Source organism: Polypterus senegalus, chromosome 12 (genome assembly GCF_016835505.1).
Source record: "Polypterus senegalus isolate Bchr_013 chromosome 12, ASM1683550v1, whole genome shotgun sequence".
Taxonomy (NCBI): domain Eukaryota; kingdom Metazoa; phylum Chordata; class Cladistia; order Polypteriformes; family Polypteridae; genus Polypterus; species Polypterus senegalus.
This window is the reverse complement of record NC_053165.1, coordinates 153,900,289-153,914,902: the sequence shown is the minus strand read 5'-3', so window position 1 is coordinate 153,914,902 and position 14,614 is coordinate 153,900,289. Positions and strand designations below refer to the sequence as shown.

Here is a 14,614-nt window from a genome sequence, read left to right as displayed (position 1 = left end):
GAGGAGAGAGGCGGAGTATAATGAGAGAGGGGTGCTAAGGATAAAGCTGTCAGGGAAGAGGAAGGCCTAAGAGAAGGTTTATGGATGTGGTGAGAGGGGACATGCAGGTGATGGGGTGACAGAGCAAGATGACGAGGACAGGAAGAGATGGAACAAGATGATCCACTGTGGCAGGAGCTGAAAGAAGACAAAGAAGTCTACACTCAATAACCCATAATGAAAAAGTGAAAACATGTCTTCATCCATCCATCCATCATCCAACCTGCTATATCCTAACTACAGGGTCACGGGGGTCTGCTGGAGCCAATCCCAGCCAACACAGGGCGTAAGGCAGGAAACAAACCCCGGGCAGCCCATCGCAGACATGTCTTCAGGAAGGTTTGCAAATTTATTAAAAATCAAACAACTGAATTTTCTCATTCACGGAAGTATTCAGACCCTTTGCTGCGACACTCATAATTGTGCTCAGGTGGTCCTGTTTGGTTTAATTCTCCTTGAGAATTTGATTGAATTCCACCTGCGGCAAATTGAATTAACTGGACATCACTTAGAAAGGTACATGTGTTCCTGTGTATAGAAGGTCCCACAGTTCATATTGCATCACAGGACAGAAACCAAGCCAAGAAGTAACAAAGAACTCTCTGTGTGCCTCCGTCATCAAATTGGAGAGAGGCATTCATTGATCAAGGAAAGGGAATCAAATTATCAAATTATTTCTAAAGCTTCGAGTATTCCCAGGAGCACAGTGGCTTCAACAATTGTGGAATAAAACCAGTTTAGAGCCTCTAAGACTCTTCCTAGACTTGGCCAAACTGAGTAAGCTGGCAAGAAGGGCATGAGCAGAAAACCAAGAACACCTTTGGTTACTCTAACAGAACTTCATAATTCCTCTGCTGAAATCGCAGAACCTGTCAGAAGGACGACCATCTTAGCAGCACTCCATTAATCAGATGTTTATGGTAGAGTGGCTGACATCTGCTTAGTGTTTGCCAAATGCCATTTAAAGGACTTTCAGAGCAAGAAGAGAAAGAGTCTCTGGCCTGATGAAGCAAAAATTCAAATCTTCAGGCAGAACTCCAAGCACTAAGTGTAGTGAAGGCCATCCTAATGGTGAAGCATAGTGATGGTAGTGTCATGTCGTGGGGGTGCCGGGGTGGAGAGACTGGTCAGAACTGAGGGAAGGATGAATGCAGCCAAATACAGAGAGGTCCTGGACGATAACCTGCTCCAGAGTGCACACCACCTCAGATTGGGGTGACAGTTCACCTTTCTGCATGACAATGACTCAAATCACACAGCCAAGACAAAGATGGAGTGGCTTTGGGACAAGTCACTGAGTGTCCTTGAGTGGTCCAGACTTAAACCCTTCAGAACATCATGGAGAGAACTAAGATGGCAGTTCAATCTAATAACCATTGAGAGGCTCGCCTAGGAACCACGGGATAACCACAGGAGTGCAAAGCTTATGGAGACTTATGAAGAACACTTGAAACTGGAATTGAGGGGCTTCTACAAAGTACTGAATTGAGGGTCTCAAGACCTCCATGAATGACAGGATGATTTCTATAAATTTGCATACCTTTCTGAAAACAGGTTTTCACTTTGTTATTATGGGTTATCAAGTGTAGACTGATGTGTGAAAACGGCCAATGAAATCTACAACACTATAAAGTATGCAGAAAATAAAGGGGTCTGCATGCTTTATTAATTCTTTTTTGTTGTTGTTGTTATTTATTCACCTTATACAATTTCTTTTATTACAAATTTATTTTTCGGATACCCTCCAAGCAGGCTGTCATATGCTTTTTTCTCAAGAAAGGCTACCGTCAAGCTGCTCTACCATCCATCCATCTATTATCCAACCCGCTATATCCTAACTATGGGGTCACGGGGGTCTGCTGGAGCCAATCCCAGCCAACACAGGGCGCAAGGCAGGAAACAAACCCCAGGCAGGGCGCCAGCCCACCGCAGTCTGCTGTACCATTAACGTCTGACTGGTGGAGTGATGCTGAGATGGTCATCCTTCCACCAGGTTCTCCAGTTTCACCAGAGGATTTCTAAAGCTCTGTTAGAGTGACCATTGAGTGACCAATGACCAAGGCGCTTCTTGCCTGGTTACTCAGTTTGGCCTGGCGGCCAACTCTAGGATGAGTCCTGGTGGTTCCAAACTTCTTCTTCCATTTTACAATTAAAAATGCCACTCCGCTTCTGTGAACACTCACAGGCTTTAAAAATTGTTTGATCCTCTTGCCCTGACCTGTGCCTTACCATAATTTGGTTCAGAGAAGTCCATGGAGAGTTCATCGGTGTCATGGCTTAGTTTTTGTCCAGGCATACAGTATGAATTGTGGGACCTTCTATACACAGGTACACGTGTGGGACTTTCTAAAAGATGTCCAAGTCAATTCAGTTGGCTACAGATGGACTTCGATTAAGTTCTTGACATACCTCAAGGAGAATTAAAGCAAACAGGATTTTGTTTTTGTTCTTTATTTCACCTTCTACGATTTCTTGTATTAAGATTTTGTTATTCTTCACATACCCCTTTGGGGTCATCCACTGTACAACATCCCTGGAGCAATTGCAGGTTAAGGGCCTTGCTCCAGGGCCCAACAGAGTAGGATCCTTTTTGGCAGTAACAGGATTCAAAGTGGCAACCTTCCTGACACCATCACAGATCCTTAGCCTCACTACAAACCATGGAACAAACCCTAGCAGTAATATAACAGACAGGTGACATTAACTTGCCTCCATGTTCCCAATGATGGACTACCAACTTGCTCCTGCATTCAGGATAAGCCTTGGCTCCCCCGTTTCACCCTGAACTGGATTAAGTAGGCATAGATAATAACTGGATAACAACATTTATTTATCATAACGTCTGTCCATATATTACAAGTCACAGGAGGTTCTGCTCAAGCTTTATAACGCACTGATGAGACCTCATCTGGAGTCCTGTGTGCGGTTTGGGTCTCCATTTTACAAAAAAAGACATAACGCTGGAAAAAGTCCAGAGAAGAGCAACATGGCTGATTCAGGGCTACAGGGGATGAGTGATGAGGAAAATTTAAAAGAGCTGAGCCATTAGAGGAGATTAAGAGGAGACCTGACTGAAGTATTTAAAATGATGAAGGGAATTAGTACAGTGGATCGAGACGGTGACTTTAAAATGAGTCCATCAAGAACACGGGGACACAGTTGGAAACTTGTTAGGGGGAAATTTCACACAAACGTTAGGAAGTTTTTCTTTACACAAAGAACAATAGACACTTGGAATAAGCTACTAAATAGTGCGGTAGACTTTAGGGACTTTCAAAACACCACTTGAAGTTTGTTTGGAAGAAATAAATGGACAGGACTGGCAAGCTTTGTTGGGCTGAAAGGCTTGTTCTCATCCAGATTGTTCTAATGTTCTAATATAGACTAACATGGCATGTCAAATAGGAGTAAGGGATGCTCACTCTCACCAATTTTGTGTAACGTCTACATCGAGAGAATAATTAAAAAAGCTTTGACAAACAACACATTGGGGTTGAAAGTTGGAAGATGGAATACATTGGTAAGATTTGCAGAAGATAAAGCAATAACATCAAGCAGTGAAGAAGGACTACAGAAATGAATGACCAAATTAGATTACACATGTAAGAAGTATGGAATGAAGATCAGTATCAAGTAAACACAAGTGATGAGAATATCAAAGGAAAGAACGAGACCAGTAATAATAAAAATGGGAAAAGATAACTTGGAAGAAGTGGACAGCTCTGAAATATTTGGGAAGTATACGGTCATGGGATGGAAAAAGTGATAAAGAAATAAAAATATATATAACAATTGGAAAAGTGACCTTTAATGCAAAAATAAAATTGCTAACACATATGCACTACCTGCTACTGAAATGTTTAAATTTGATAGAGGTTTTAAAATGAATCATATACTTACACAGCTAATACTGATGAATAAACCTATATTGTTCTGTCAGTTAAGTGTCTTGAATTTATTTAAAAAGACAATGCCATTTAAAACAATATGTACGAAATTTGCCGATTTGTCCATTCAAACCCGAAAGTCATTTTCAAACTGAAAGACTACAGCTCCCGGCATGCTCTGCACAAGAGTAGACCACGCCGCTATCCGTTTGTAATCCCGCCCGCTGATGCGTCATACACCCCCTGGAGGGTCAGGGCAGGGCAGGTCAGGTGACCCTGGATAAGAGTGAGATAGCGGGTATTGTTTTGGCCCTCAAGTTGTGTACGAATCGGAAGAGTCGTCGTTTCATCATATCACAAAATAATTTAGATAAAAAGAATAATAAACGGTACGTAAGTGCGATGGTAGGCAGGGCGAGTAGCCGGCTTTTCTTCAATTACGTCTTTTTAGTCTCATCTATTACTCGTGATGGCCACAGCATGCTGGTAAGACGCAGTTTCGAACTGCCATGTTCTCCGCGCACTTGGCACCGCAGCGACTGCGCTTATTGTCTGCTTGCGAAATCCCGTGTTATACTCGGTGACCGCATAGTCCGTCCTTCCATCTTTATGTTAAAAAAAGTTGCAGGCTTCACGATGGGGTTGCAACAACATCGATGCACGCACGGGTCACCGTGCACGCCTCTGAGGGTAACCTAAACTTTACAGTTACGCAGTTTTTCTCCTCACTGTTCTCGAACCGTCGCGAAACGAACCAGCAATGGACCGGAAACAGCAGGGACGCGGATGTGTTAAGATTTATTTAACTATCTCTTTATTTAAAGTAACATACCGTACCATCTCATTTTCTAAACGCGCTGATTCCAGAGCAGGGTAGCGGGAAGGACGGCCGAAGCCTATCCAATTAAGCATAGAGCGTTAGGCTGGTACAATCCTTGGACTGGGCGCCAGTTCACCGCAGGATGCACTGACCACACACTGTCAGATTTTGAGGTGAAGATTGACGTTATATAGCATCATTCCACGGCACCACACAGGTAACGTGCAATTTTCACCTTTAGCGCGAGTCGGGCTGGTGACTGAAACTGTGGCTTTTTTATCACCTTTCTAATTGTGAGTATATCACAGTACGGTATGAATCCTGTCAGGTTAAGTGACTACCACAGGGTGAGTAGTATTGGGACTGAACCTGCAGCTCTCCATAGTGAACACGGACCTTTACAGGTACAGTTGAAATGTTATACTTCTACAGTGCGAGGGAACTCAATCACATACAGAAAAAAAGTGCTGGGAATTGAATCTGCACTTCTGCCAACTCCTCAGAGTACTTTAAAATATTTAATTTTTTCGACAATTTTAGCCTGTAGTGACATGACTCAGACTTAGGGTTGTAACTCACTGATTTTACCGTGCACTTGTGGAATGAAACCCTATGATTTTATATAGTGCCTTTCTACAATGTACAGTAGCTCGACCTGTTAAGCACTTTATGTTCATGTACTTATACTTGGGTGACTTTCATATAGTGGTTGTCCTGTGTCACTAATGTGGGCCTTAAGCCACAGTCCCATATGATTTTATATAGCATCTTTTTACAATAAAAACAAGACGTCAAAGTGATTTACAGCTTATATGCACTTTTTTTTTTTTTTTACAAAGTATATACTTGTACTTAAGTGATTTTCATCTTGGTTTTGCACTATGATGTCACTAATGGGGGTCTTAATCCACAACATTCTGGTTTACAATTCAGTCTTGTGGAATTAAACTTTTAACTTTGTGATTTTATATAGCGCCTTTCTCCAATAAACAATATCTCCAAGGTACTTCACAGGTTTGGGTCTTTCTTTTAGCAAGTCAGACCTCTACTTATGTGACGTTCATATTGGGTCAGCACTATGAAGTTACTTATATGATTTGATATAGTGCCTTTTTACAGTGGAACAATAAGTCAAAATGTTTTACAGGTTGTGTACATTTATTTAAGAACTTAGAGCTGTACTTATCCATCCATTATCCAACCCGCTATATCCTAACTACAGGGTCATGGTCATGGGGGTCTGCTGGAGCCAATCCCAGCCAACACAAGATTCAAGGCAGGAACAAATCCCCAGGCAGGGCGCACACACTAGGGACAATTTAGGATCACCAGTGCACCTAACCTGCATGTCTTTGGACTGTGGGAGGAAACCCACTCAGACACAGGGAGAACATGCCAACTCCACACAGGGAGGACCCGGGAAGCAAACCCAGGCCTCCTAACTGCAAGGCAGCAGCATTATCCACTGTGCCGCCCCCATCCATTATCCAACCCACTATATCCTAACTACAGGGTCACGGGGGTCAGCTGGAGCCAATCCAAGCCAACACAGGGCACAAGGCAGGAAATGAACCCTGGGCAGAGCGCCAGCCCACCCCAGGGTGCACACATACAACCAAGGACACTTTAGAATCGCCAGTGCTCCTAACCTGCATGTCTTTGGACTGTGGGAGGAAACCCAGCAGACATGGGAAGAACATGCAAGCTCCATGCTGGGAGGACCAGGGAAGCGAACCCATAGGTCTCCTTATTGTAAGGCAGCAGCGCTACCACTGCGCCACCGAGCTGTACTTATGTAACTTTCATTTTGGGTTCTAAAGTCACTAATGGGGTCTTAATCCACTGTCTTCTTAGTTTACAGTTGTGCCTGACCTCTCCCTCAGCTCCGTAATAAGCCCCAGCAGGAGTTTGCACGTTCTTCATGCGTCTCTGTATGTTTTCCTCCCACATCTCAATGCCATGCTGGTTAAGCTCGTCTATGATTCGGATTTGGTTCTGGTTGAATGTACTTATGCTAGACTAGCACCCTTACCTGTGTCGATTCCTGTCTTTCACCCAGTTTGGATCCAGGCCTCTGAACTGGATTAAGAGTGCAAACTAAATGCACAGATCAATATACTTTAGGAGCAGGATGCACTGGTGGTTAGAGGTCAAAAATCACAATAACGCTAGAAAAAATTATTATTTTTTTTTTACACAATATGGTAGGCACATGGAGCAACTCACTTGTACAGTTAGCAAAAATAGAACCATCAAACATCAGAATTGTTGAGGTGTATTAGATGATTACAAGCTGACAAAATGTGGCCTCAATCTGCTCAGTAGTCTTAAATACACCATTGTGTCATCTAAAACATAAAGGAGGATAAAGAGTGTGAGACATTTTATGGCATAGAAAGAAAGCAGTGATGAATCTACGGTATTTCTCCAAAAACTTAAGGAGCATGATTATGTGTATACAAATGAGTTAATGCAAGAATCTGCTGCTCTCCTAGACATAAATCGCTGCCTCTCTCTTTACTTGACTAAGATGTCCAGAGCATCATCTTGTGTAAAAACCACAGCGGACTTGAAGAGCTTGCTTGATGTGATGTGACCTGATTATCTGCCAGAACAACGTGGTATTGATGTGAGTGAGGTCTTTAATCCGTCAAAAAGCATTTGGAATTCCCAGACATCGGAGCAGACTCGCCAGGATGGCTAATAGGATTAAGGAATTAGCAGGAAATCAGGTTGTTTTGCTTCATGGGGTTGGAGGAGGTGGCGTGGACAAAACTTGACACGGGTTTACAGTGCAGACAGCATGGCGCTGAGCTTGGGCTAACCGAGTTTACGACTCATAATGCGAGAAGTAGATTTTTGTGATCATCTAGTGTGCTTTTTGTATTACTGATTTTGTAGCAGTAGTTAAGTAGATTTAGTAAATTAACGGATGAATGGATGCATTTAATGTATTAGCCTGTACTTCTACAACAGTGTTAGATATGAAGTCTGTCAATGGGATTATTTGTATACATTTCTTTTTTCCATTTCAGCAGGTAGTACATACTTTGGATAAAGAGGTGCAATGTCCTGCAGAAATGTTCTCATCACTGGATGCTCTTCTGGAATCGGCTTGGCCTTGGCTGTTCGGTTAGCAAAGGATGAGCTGAAGAGGTTTAAAGGTGAGAGTTGCATAAAAATAGCGCTTAGGTCATAAATATTTCAGAAAGTAAGCATTAAAACTAAATACTTTTGCTAGTCAGCTATGACAGACATCTAATTCTTTCCACATAGAAGAACTATTAAGCAGGAGTTTTGGAAAGTTGTTGTTTTAGTTATTTTTGTGTTTCTTTAGTGAAACTTAAGTTAGAAAGAGAAAGTATTTACATGGAATGAGTTTAGCTTCTGCAAAACAATCAAACTGAGCATAGTTTATGTCATATGTTGCTTACTGCCTCTGCTACCCATCTGAGACGGCTTGAAATCGAAGTAATTGTGTAAACCTCTGTGTTAATGCTTGCACTGCACTATTGAAATGTATTTTCGTAATGCATGTAGTAATATAATACATCACATTTGTCATTCTAACAGGTGGTACATCACAAACATTGGTCGCAATAACATATATTATTACAAATGTTTGTGATGTGCCACCTGTTGGACAAATGTGAGGCACATGTTTGTTATATGCCATTTGGTCTAATATTCATAAAAGTAGTGTTGATGTTTGTGATGTGCCATCGGTTGGAATGACAATTGCAATTCATTTTATGACTACAAATGTTTGTGCTACGCCATCTGTTGGAATGATAAATGAAATGCATTTTATTACTACAAGTGTTTGTGATGCACCATCTGTTGAAATGAGAGGAATGACGTAGCAACAATCCCTGACAGGCTCAATGATGTTGAGATGAGGGCTCTGTGGAGGCCATACATACCTTTTCTTTTTGCGGAGGATAGATCTTTGTGATGTTGGTGTTTGTTTGGGGACATTGTCCTACTGCAGAATAATGTTGGGACCAATAAGACCCCTCTCTGATTGTACTTCACGACAGAAAAAAAAAGTTTAGTTTCATTCAATGATAGTGTAGTTCTGCTCCAAATTAGGTGTCATCTCCAATTACAGGAGTTACACTCAGTGCAGGATTTACGTATAAGCTACACAATCTATAGCTTAGGGCCCCCGCCTTCTTGGGGGCCCCCCAAAACAAATCATATTTGGCACTTACATAGAATATCTGGACTTATAAAGGGCCCCATGTCTCAAATAGCTTAGGGCCTTATCAAGTCTAAATCCGGCCCTGGTTACACTGGAGAGAATGGTGTTTTAAAAATGTTCCTTGCAATCCAGCAGAATTCAAAAAATGATTATATGTCTCACTGAATGTACACGTGTTCTGTAATTCTAAGCATGCTCAGCTCTAGGTGTATTCAGCGAAGCCTGTCTTTGACAAAATGGAGTGTTCTGTCTTTTTTGGGCAGTTATTGCTACAATGCGCAACCTGGAGAAACGAAAGGGGCTAGAAGAAGCAGCAGGAGAAGCAATGAACAAAACGCTGGAAATCAGAGAGCTGGATGTATGCAGCGAGGAATCAATCAAAGAGTGCGTCAACAGCATCCCTGGGAGACAAGTAGATGTTCTTGGCAAGTCAATAAATGTTACAAGTTGTCTTCTGTTGAATAAACATAGCAGTAGACATCCAAGTGCAGCATGCTGAGAAGCAATGACACCTCTACCACCTTTGAAAGCACCTTAGGATTTTGCTGTCCGGTGAAAATTTGTCAGTTTGTGTAAATATATAATATAACTTACTGTGATGGACTGGCATCCTGTCATGTAAAACATATAAACCACTCATTTTTCACAGGACACACATTATGGTTGCTGTTGCTTATGGCGTGGTAAGTGTAATGGACTCCGATGCCTCTATGTGTAATTAAACCAATATATTTACTATGTTAATTGAGAGCCTATAAGATACAACATCACTACCAGCTTGAATCACCAGGCTACTTTTTAGCACCATAATCTGTTAAAGTTCAGGTTTAAAGGCCATAATGATGTTGTGGCTTACAAACACTGAGTAATATCTCTGTATATACAGTACAAAATCCAACGTCTGTCTATGTCTGTCCACTTTTCACGTGAGAACTACTTCACAGATTTAGATCAGGTGTTTTTTTTTTTTCAACAATTTGCTTGAACATTTCGGTTGATTGTGCGACTTCTCTTATCACACTAAGTGTCATAGTTCACTTGTAGGAGCGATTTATTCACGCAAGGCTGCGGGCCGAGGGGAGAGGGAGCCAGGCAGGACCCTCCTTACTCATGCGCCAGCCTCTGTTCGATTCCCTCTACCTATCGCCACGTGTTGGAGCGTACCTTGCCTCTGCTTAGCTAGAAATACCTGTTTGTTCAGCAGATCTCATCATCCAGAGATTGTTAAAGAGTAACATTTGACTATTTGAGAGAGAGAGAGATCTCGGGTATGTGTTTTAGAGGGTACCTGCTCATTGGCAGAGATATCACGGCCACGTGCTCTTCTCCCCATGTGGGGGACACTCTCCTGTCACAGCTGAACACGGTCAGATACAGTGGCACTGTTTGATGTTGGAGCGAACCTGCCTTGCCAACTTTTTACATTTTTGGCAAAGAGAAAGAGCTATATTCTCGTCCTGATAGCAAAACCAAAAATATTGTATATCAAGAGGCCCTCAGATAAGAAAGCGATCAATATAAATTCTTCTCAATGCAAATTATTACATTTAAAATTTTTTTTTATTGATTTTTAAAGTTTGTCCTGTTTCACTACTACGTGGGTGGAGCCGCGGGGGACAGCTAGTTAAATATACTGTAAGAGTAAACTGACAAAATTTAAAAAAGCTATATCAAAAGCGTAGGAGAAAAATTAGTTTAATAAAATCTATACACCTGAAATAGAAAATTTTAAAAAATTACAATTTACATTTAGTCGCATTAGTTACATTTTTACTCACTCCGACTCCAGTAGCCCAATAATTGCTTCAGACCCTGACAAGACTCCACAGTCCTGGCCAGGACTTGCACAGACAATGTCTATGCTAAAACCTAACTCCTTCCAAACGAAGAAACAATGCGGCCCTGTGAAAAAAGACAAGAACGTGGCCATTTGAGAGTATGGTGAGAAAATGCTGGTTAAGGTGGTCCAAGATTGTTAGGGGAATGACTGATAATAGAATACCAAACCATACCCCTTTCCAGAACCCCTTGTAGAAGGCAAGTCGACCAAAGGAAGATCTAAGATGAACTGAAGAAGCAATTGTACTGCAGTCTGTGTTACCGGTGATCAATAGAAACTGAAGCCCAATGACTGAACCAAATGACTTCGCATTGCATCATCTCTAATTTCCAAAATGTAGAAATAGGATATATTATTAAAATAGGAAAAAAACGACTTGTTATATATATATATATATATATATATATATATATATATATATATATATATATATTCACTAGGAAATAATTAATTTTTCAGATAAATTTGCAGCAGTTTTAAATCTGCCATTTTGTAATGTATATAAGAATTGACACTGTACCTACACTAGTGGCCATCACACCTATATGACCTTATTGAACATCCCATTCCAAAACCATGCATGTTGAGTATTTCATGATTCTTGTTGACTTATTGAAGCCATAACTGTGTGAACTAGTATGAATTTTGCCTAATAAACTATTTTGATGCAGGGGGTTTCTTGCTGTGTCTTTACAGTTAACAATGCTGGTCTGGGAATGATCGGACCCTTGGAAACACAGAGCATTAGCTCCATGAAGACCCTTTTTGACACTAACTTCTTTGGACTGGTCAGAATGATAAAAGAAGTCCTGCCAGATATGAAGCAACGAAAGTGTGGGCACATTGTGGTAATGAGCAGCATTTTGGGTGTCCAAGGTGAGCCAAATAGAAACTGTATTCAGAAACATTAAAGGAGAAAGAAAGAATTGTCTTGACAATTCATATATAGTTTAGTCGACTGGACGTTTTTGGTTTGGGAGACATCATGTAGATATCAGTAGAAGTGACCAAGGGCAGTGGGATGTGTATTGAGCACTTTAAGTAGAGAGTCCCCTTACCAGGTTTGTGACGTTCTTACTGAATAGTTACTGAACATGATGAGCAACATTTTGAACTTTGTCCTGAAGTGTCTGGACTAGTGTAGTAAGGTGCATTTTTTAATTTACCTTTTTTTTTCTAAATTAACCTCTCTTTAATTACTAACAAAAACTTTTATCTTGTTGAATTGGAATAACATTTATCTTTCTCTATTTTTTAACAGGCCTTTTGTTCAATGATGTTTATTCTGCCTCTAAATTTGCAGTAGAAGGGTTGTGCGAGAGCCTTGCAGTGCAAGCAATGAAATTTGACATTAAGTATGTAAAGGAAGAATATTAATGTCTGTCAACGTCAGTTATTTAAGGGAAAAAATATATATGTTACGGCCAAAACCCGAAATCTGCCAAAGCGGGAAGTGTCCGATCAAAATCGGGAAATGGCCAATGTCCCGATCTTTTCCTCAATTTAGAGATTTGGCCAGCCAGTTTTTGTGAAATGGCATGGGCCGATCGGCCAAAGTCAGAAGAAAAATGGCATGAGCTGCGATTTGTTGTGCATTTAGTAGTGCAGTTGATTTGAGTGTAGCCTTGGCGGCTTGTTAAGAAAGTGGACGCCACTTGGTTGTTTCACAGTAATTAAGATTAGGTATATAAGTAGGTTTCATATTTCTGTTATTTTTGCCCTTAGCATCAGGGACCTATTTTATTGACCTTACGGTTAGTGTTTGGGCGAGGGGAAGGCCGTCTCAAGTGGCGTCCGCTTTCTGAACAAGACCCATCTTGAGCACTTTCTCATGCAGAATGGAAAACTCACTTCTGAATCTGCATCTGAAATTTTTAAGCATCTTCGCACCTTGAGTGGACAGTCTTACATCAGTGCATCAAATTTTGGCCAGGGAGATCTTGCCACTTCGTGAAATGGTCGGCCAAAGTAGCATGTACGCTGGTGATTTCCGGTAATTTGGACTTTGGCCACACCTCTCAGCCAAAATGCAAAACGGCCGGCCAATTCAGGAACTGGCCAAACTTCAGGTTTTGGCCGTAACATATATATATTTTAAATAAAGTAAATTATTCAGGTTTAAATATATTAGCTGATATTAAGTAGTAGCACTTGTTAGAAGTAGATGCTACAAATACCATGAAATACTACTTCACTATTACTTGGTGTATATGTATTTAATCCAATGATTAAACATTTTCTTTAATAAGGATGAGTCTTATTCAACCCGGCCCCGTGACAACAGAATTTGAGGCCAAGGTTTATGAGGATGTTGCCAAAATTGATCTCTCTGGTGCAGATGAATTAACAGCCGAAATATTTCAGCACATTTACATCCCATATTCAGAAAAAATCTTTACAATAGGACAAAAGCCAGAAGTTGTTGCAGAAGTAAGTGAATAAAGAATCTACTGTATGTTTGTTGTAGTTGATGGTCCTGTATTTTTATTTTTAAGTTTCTCTATAAGATTTAGAACTCAACATTTGAAAAATGTAGGCTACTAAACTGGCTTTGTACTTTATTGGAATAATGGGCTGAAAGCTCAGCAGGGAGAGTAATTTTAGATTTGAGAGATCAATATTTATTATATCGACTCTTTTGAATTCAAAAAGTTTGAAAAGGCTGGAGGCATGTAATTCTCTTTTTCATTCACAGCATACTATGAAGATCATCACCTCCAACAATCCTCCTTTTCGTCACCAGACCAATCGTCTATACGCACCCTTCATTGCGCTTAAGCAAGCAGACCCCAGTGGCAATCTGCCTCTTGATGCATTCTACAGGCTGACATTTCAGCAAAAGCGCATCTTCAATGCCAGCCTTGGGCTGCTGCGTCTGTTGTTAAGGCGGAAGCAAAAAGATGTGGACTCTTGAAGACCAGTGATCAAATCTTTATGGTGCCATAAACTGGCCCTAGAAATAGCCTAGGTGGCTTACACCCTCCAGTCCCTAGTAGAGCCTAAGACCACTGTAGAGCTGTCCAAGGGTGACAGAAGAGAAGTGGCTTTGTGACAGATTTCTTCAGAGTATTAATACATTACTTCTATGCCATATTCTTGGACTAGAAAGAGGGTAAAAAAACCAACAGAAAACTGCATACCAGAAATTAAGCAGTACTGTCTGTTTGTAGCTTTTGTAAGTAATAAATAGAATTTCATTAATTAAAAAAAAAATTAAAGGTTTGCACACTCCTGTCATACTTGGAGCAAGTAATAGCTCTATACCTGTCTGCATCTTTTGTGAATATGATAAACAAAGAGAAAGTAATATTGCCAAAATAAATAAAAATATAGTATCATGTTGACTTACAAAGCATGGTGGTATGAGGATCACAGTAGTGCGTTCCAGCAGAGGTGAAAATAAGCAGAAAAAATTTTTTGACACTGAATGTAATGAGTATTTTGCAAGGATCTCCTTCTGCCATGCTTAATGCATTTAATGTCTTTAGCCACACAATATATTGAATATATATTAAAAAACATACAGCAGTGTAGTTTAAACTTCAGGCATGTTATTTTGTCTCAACGAACAGTGATGTGTAACAGGAGTTTGAATATTCTGCCGATGTCTGTTTAGGCTACTCTCAAAATATACTCTTGTACGTTGGCTGTATATACTCTGAAGTAGACGAACAGCAGTGAATGTGGTCTGTGATGGCCGTGATGGCCATTCATCCCATGCACAGATGGTTCTTGCCTAATACCCACATATTGTCTGGCTAATTTTAATGGAAAACAAAATTAGAAAATGGATTAATGGATCCTGCCACCTGTAACTGCTTTAC

At 40.7% G+C, this 14,614-nt stretch overlaps 1 protein-coding gene across 4 annotated transcripts; it reads left to right on the top strand.

Annotated features, from left to right (window-relative positions):
- The first annotated feature begins 4,191 nt into the window (after nt 1-4,191).
- On the top strand, nt 4,192-14,012 carry LOC120539959 (retinol dehydrogenase 8). 4 transcript variants are annotated; one of them, XM_039770356.1, is made up of 8 exons: nt 4,197-4,315; nt 7,277-7,375; nt 7,785-7,910; nt 9,214-9,375; nt 11,487-11,666; nt 12,052-12,145; nt 13,040-13,220; nt 13,486-14,012. In XM_039770356.1, exons 3-8 carry the CDS (start codon nt 7,814-7,816, stop codon nt 13,702-13,704), a joined length of 933 nt encoding a protein of 310 aa, XP_039626290.1. In that variant the 5' UTR covers nt 4,197-4,315; nt 7,277-7,375; nt 7,785-7,813; the 3' UTR covers nt 13,705-14,012. The 4 variants fall into 4 exon arrangements, with proteins under 4 accessions (XP_039626289.1, XP_039626290.1, XP_039626287.1 ...); XM_039770355.1 differs by lacking the exon at nt 7,277-7,375 and having other exon boundaries at nt 4,192-4,315; nt 7,782-7,910; XM_039770353.1 differs by lacking the exon at nt 7,277-7,375.
- Nucleotides 14,013-14,614: the final 602 nt, after the last annotated feature.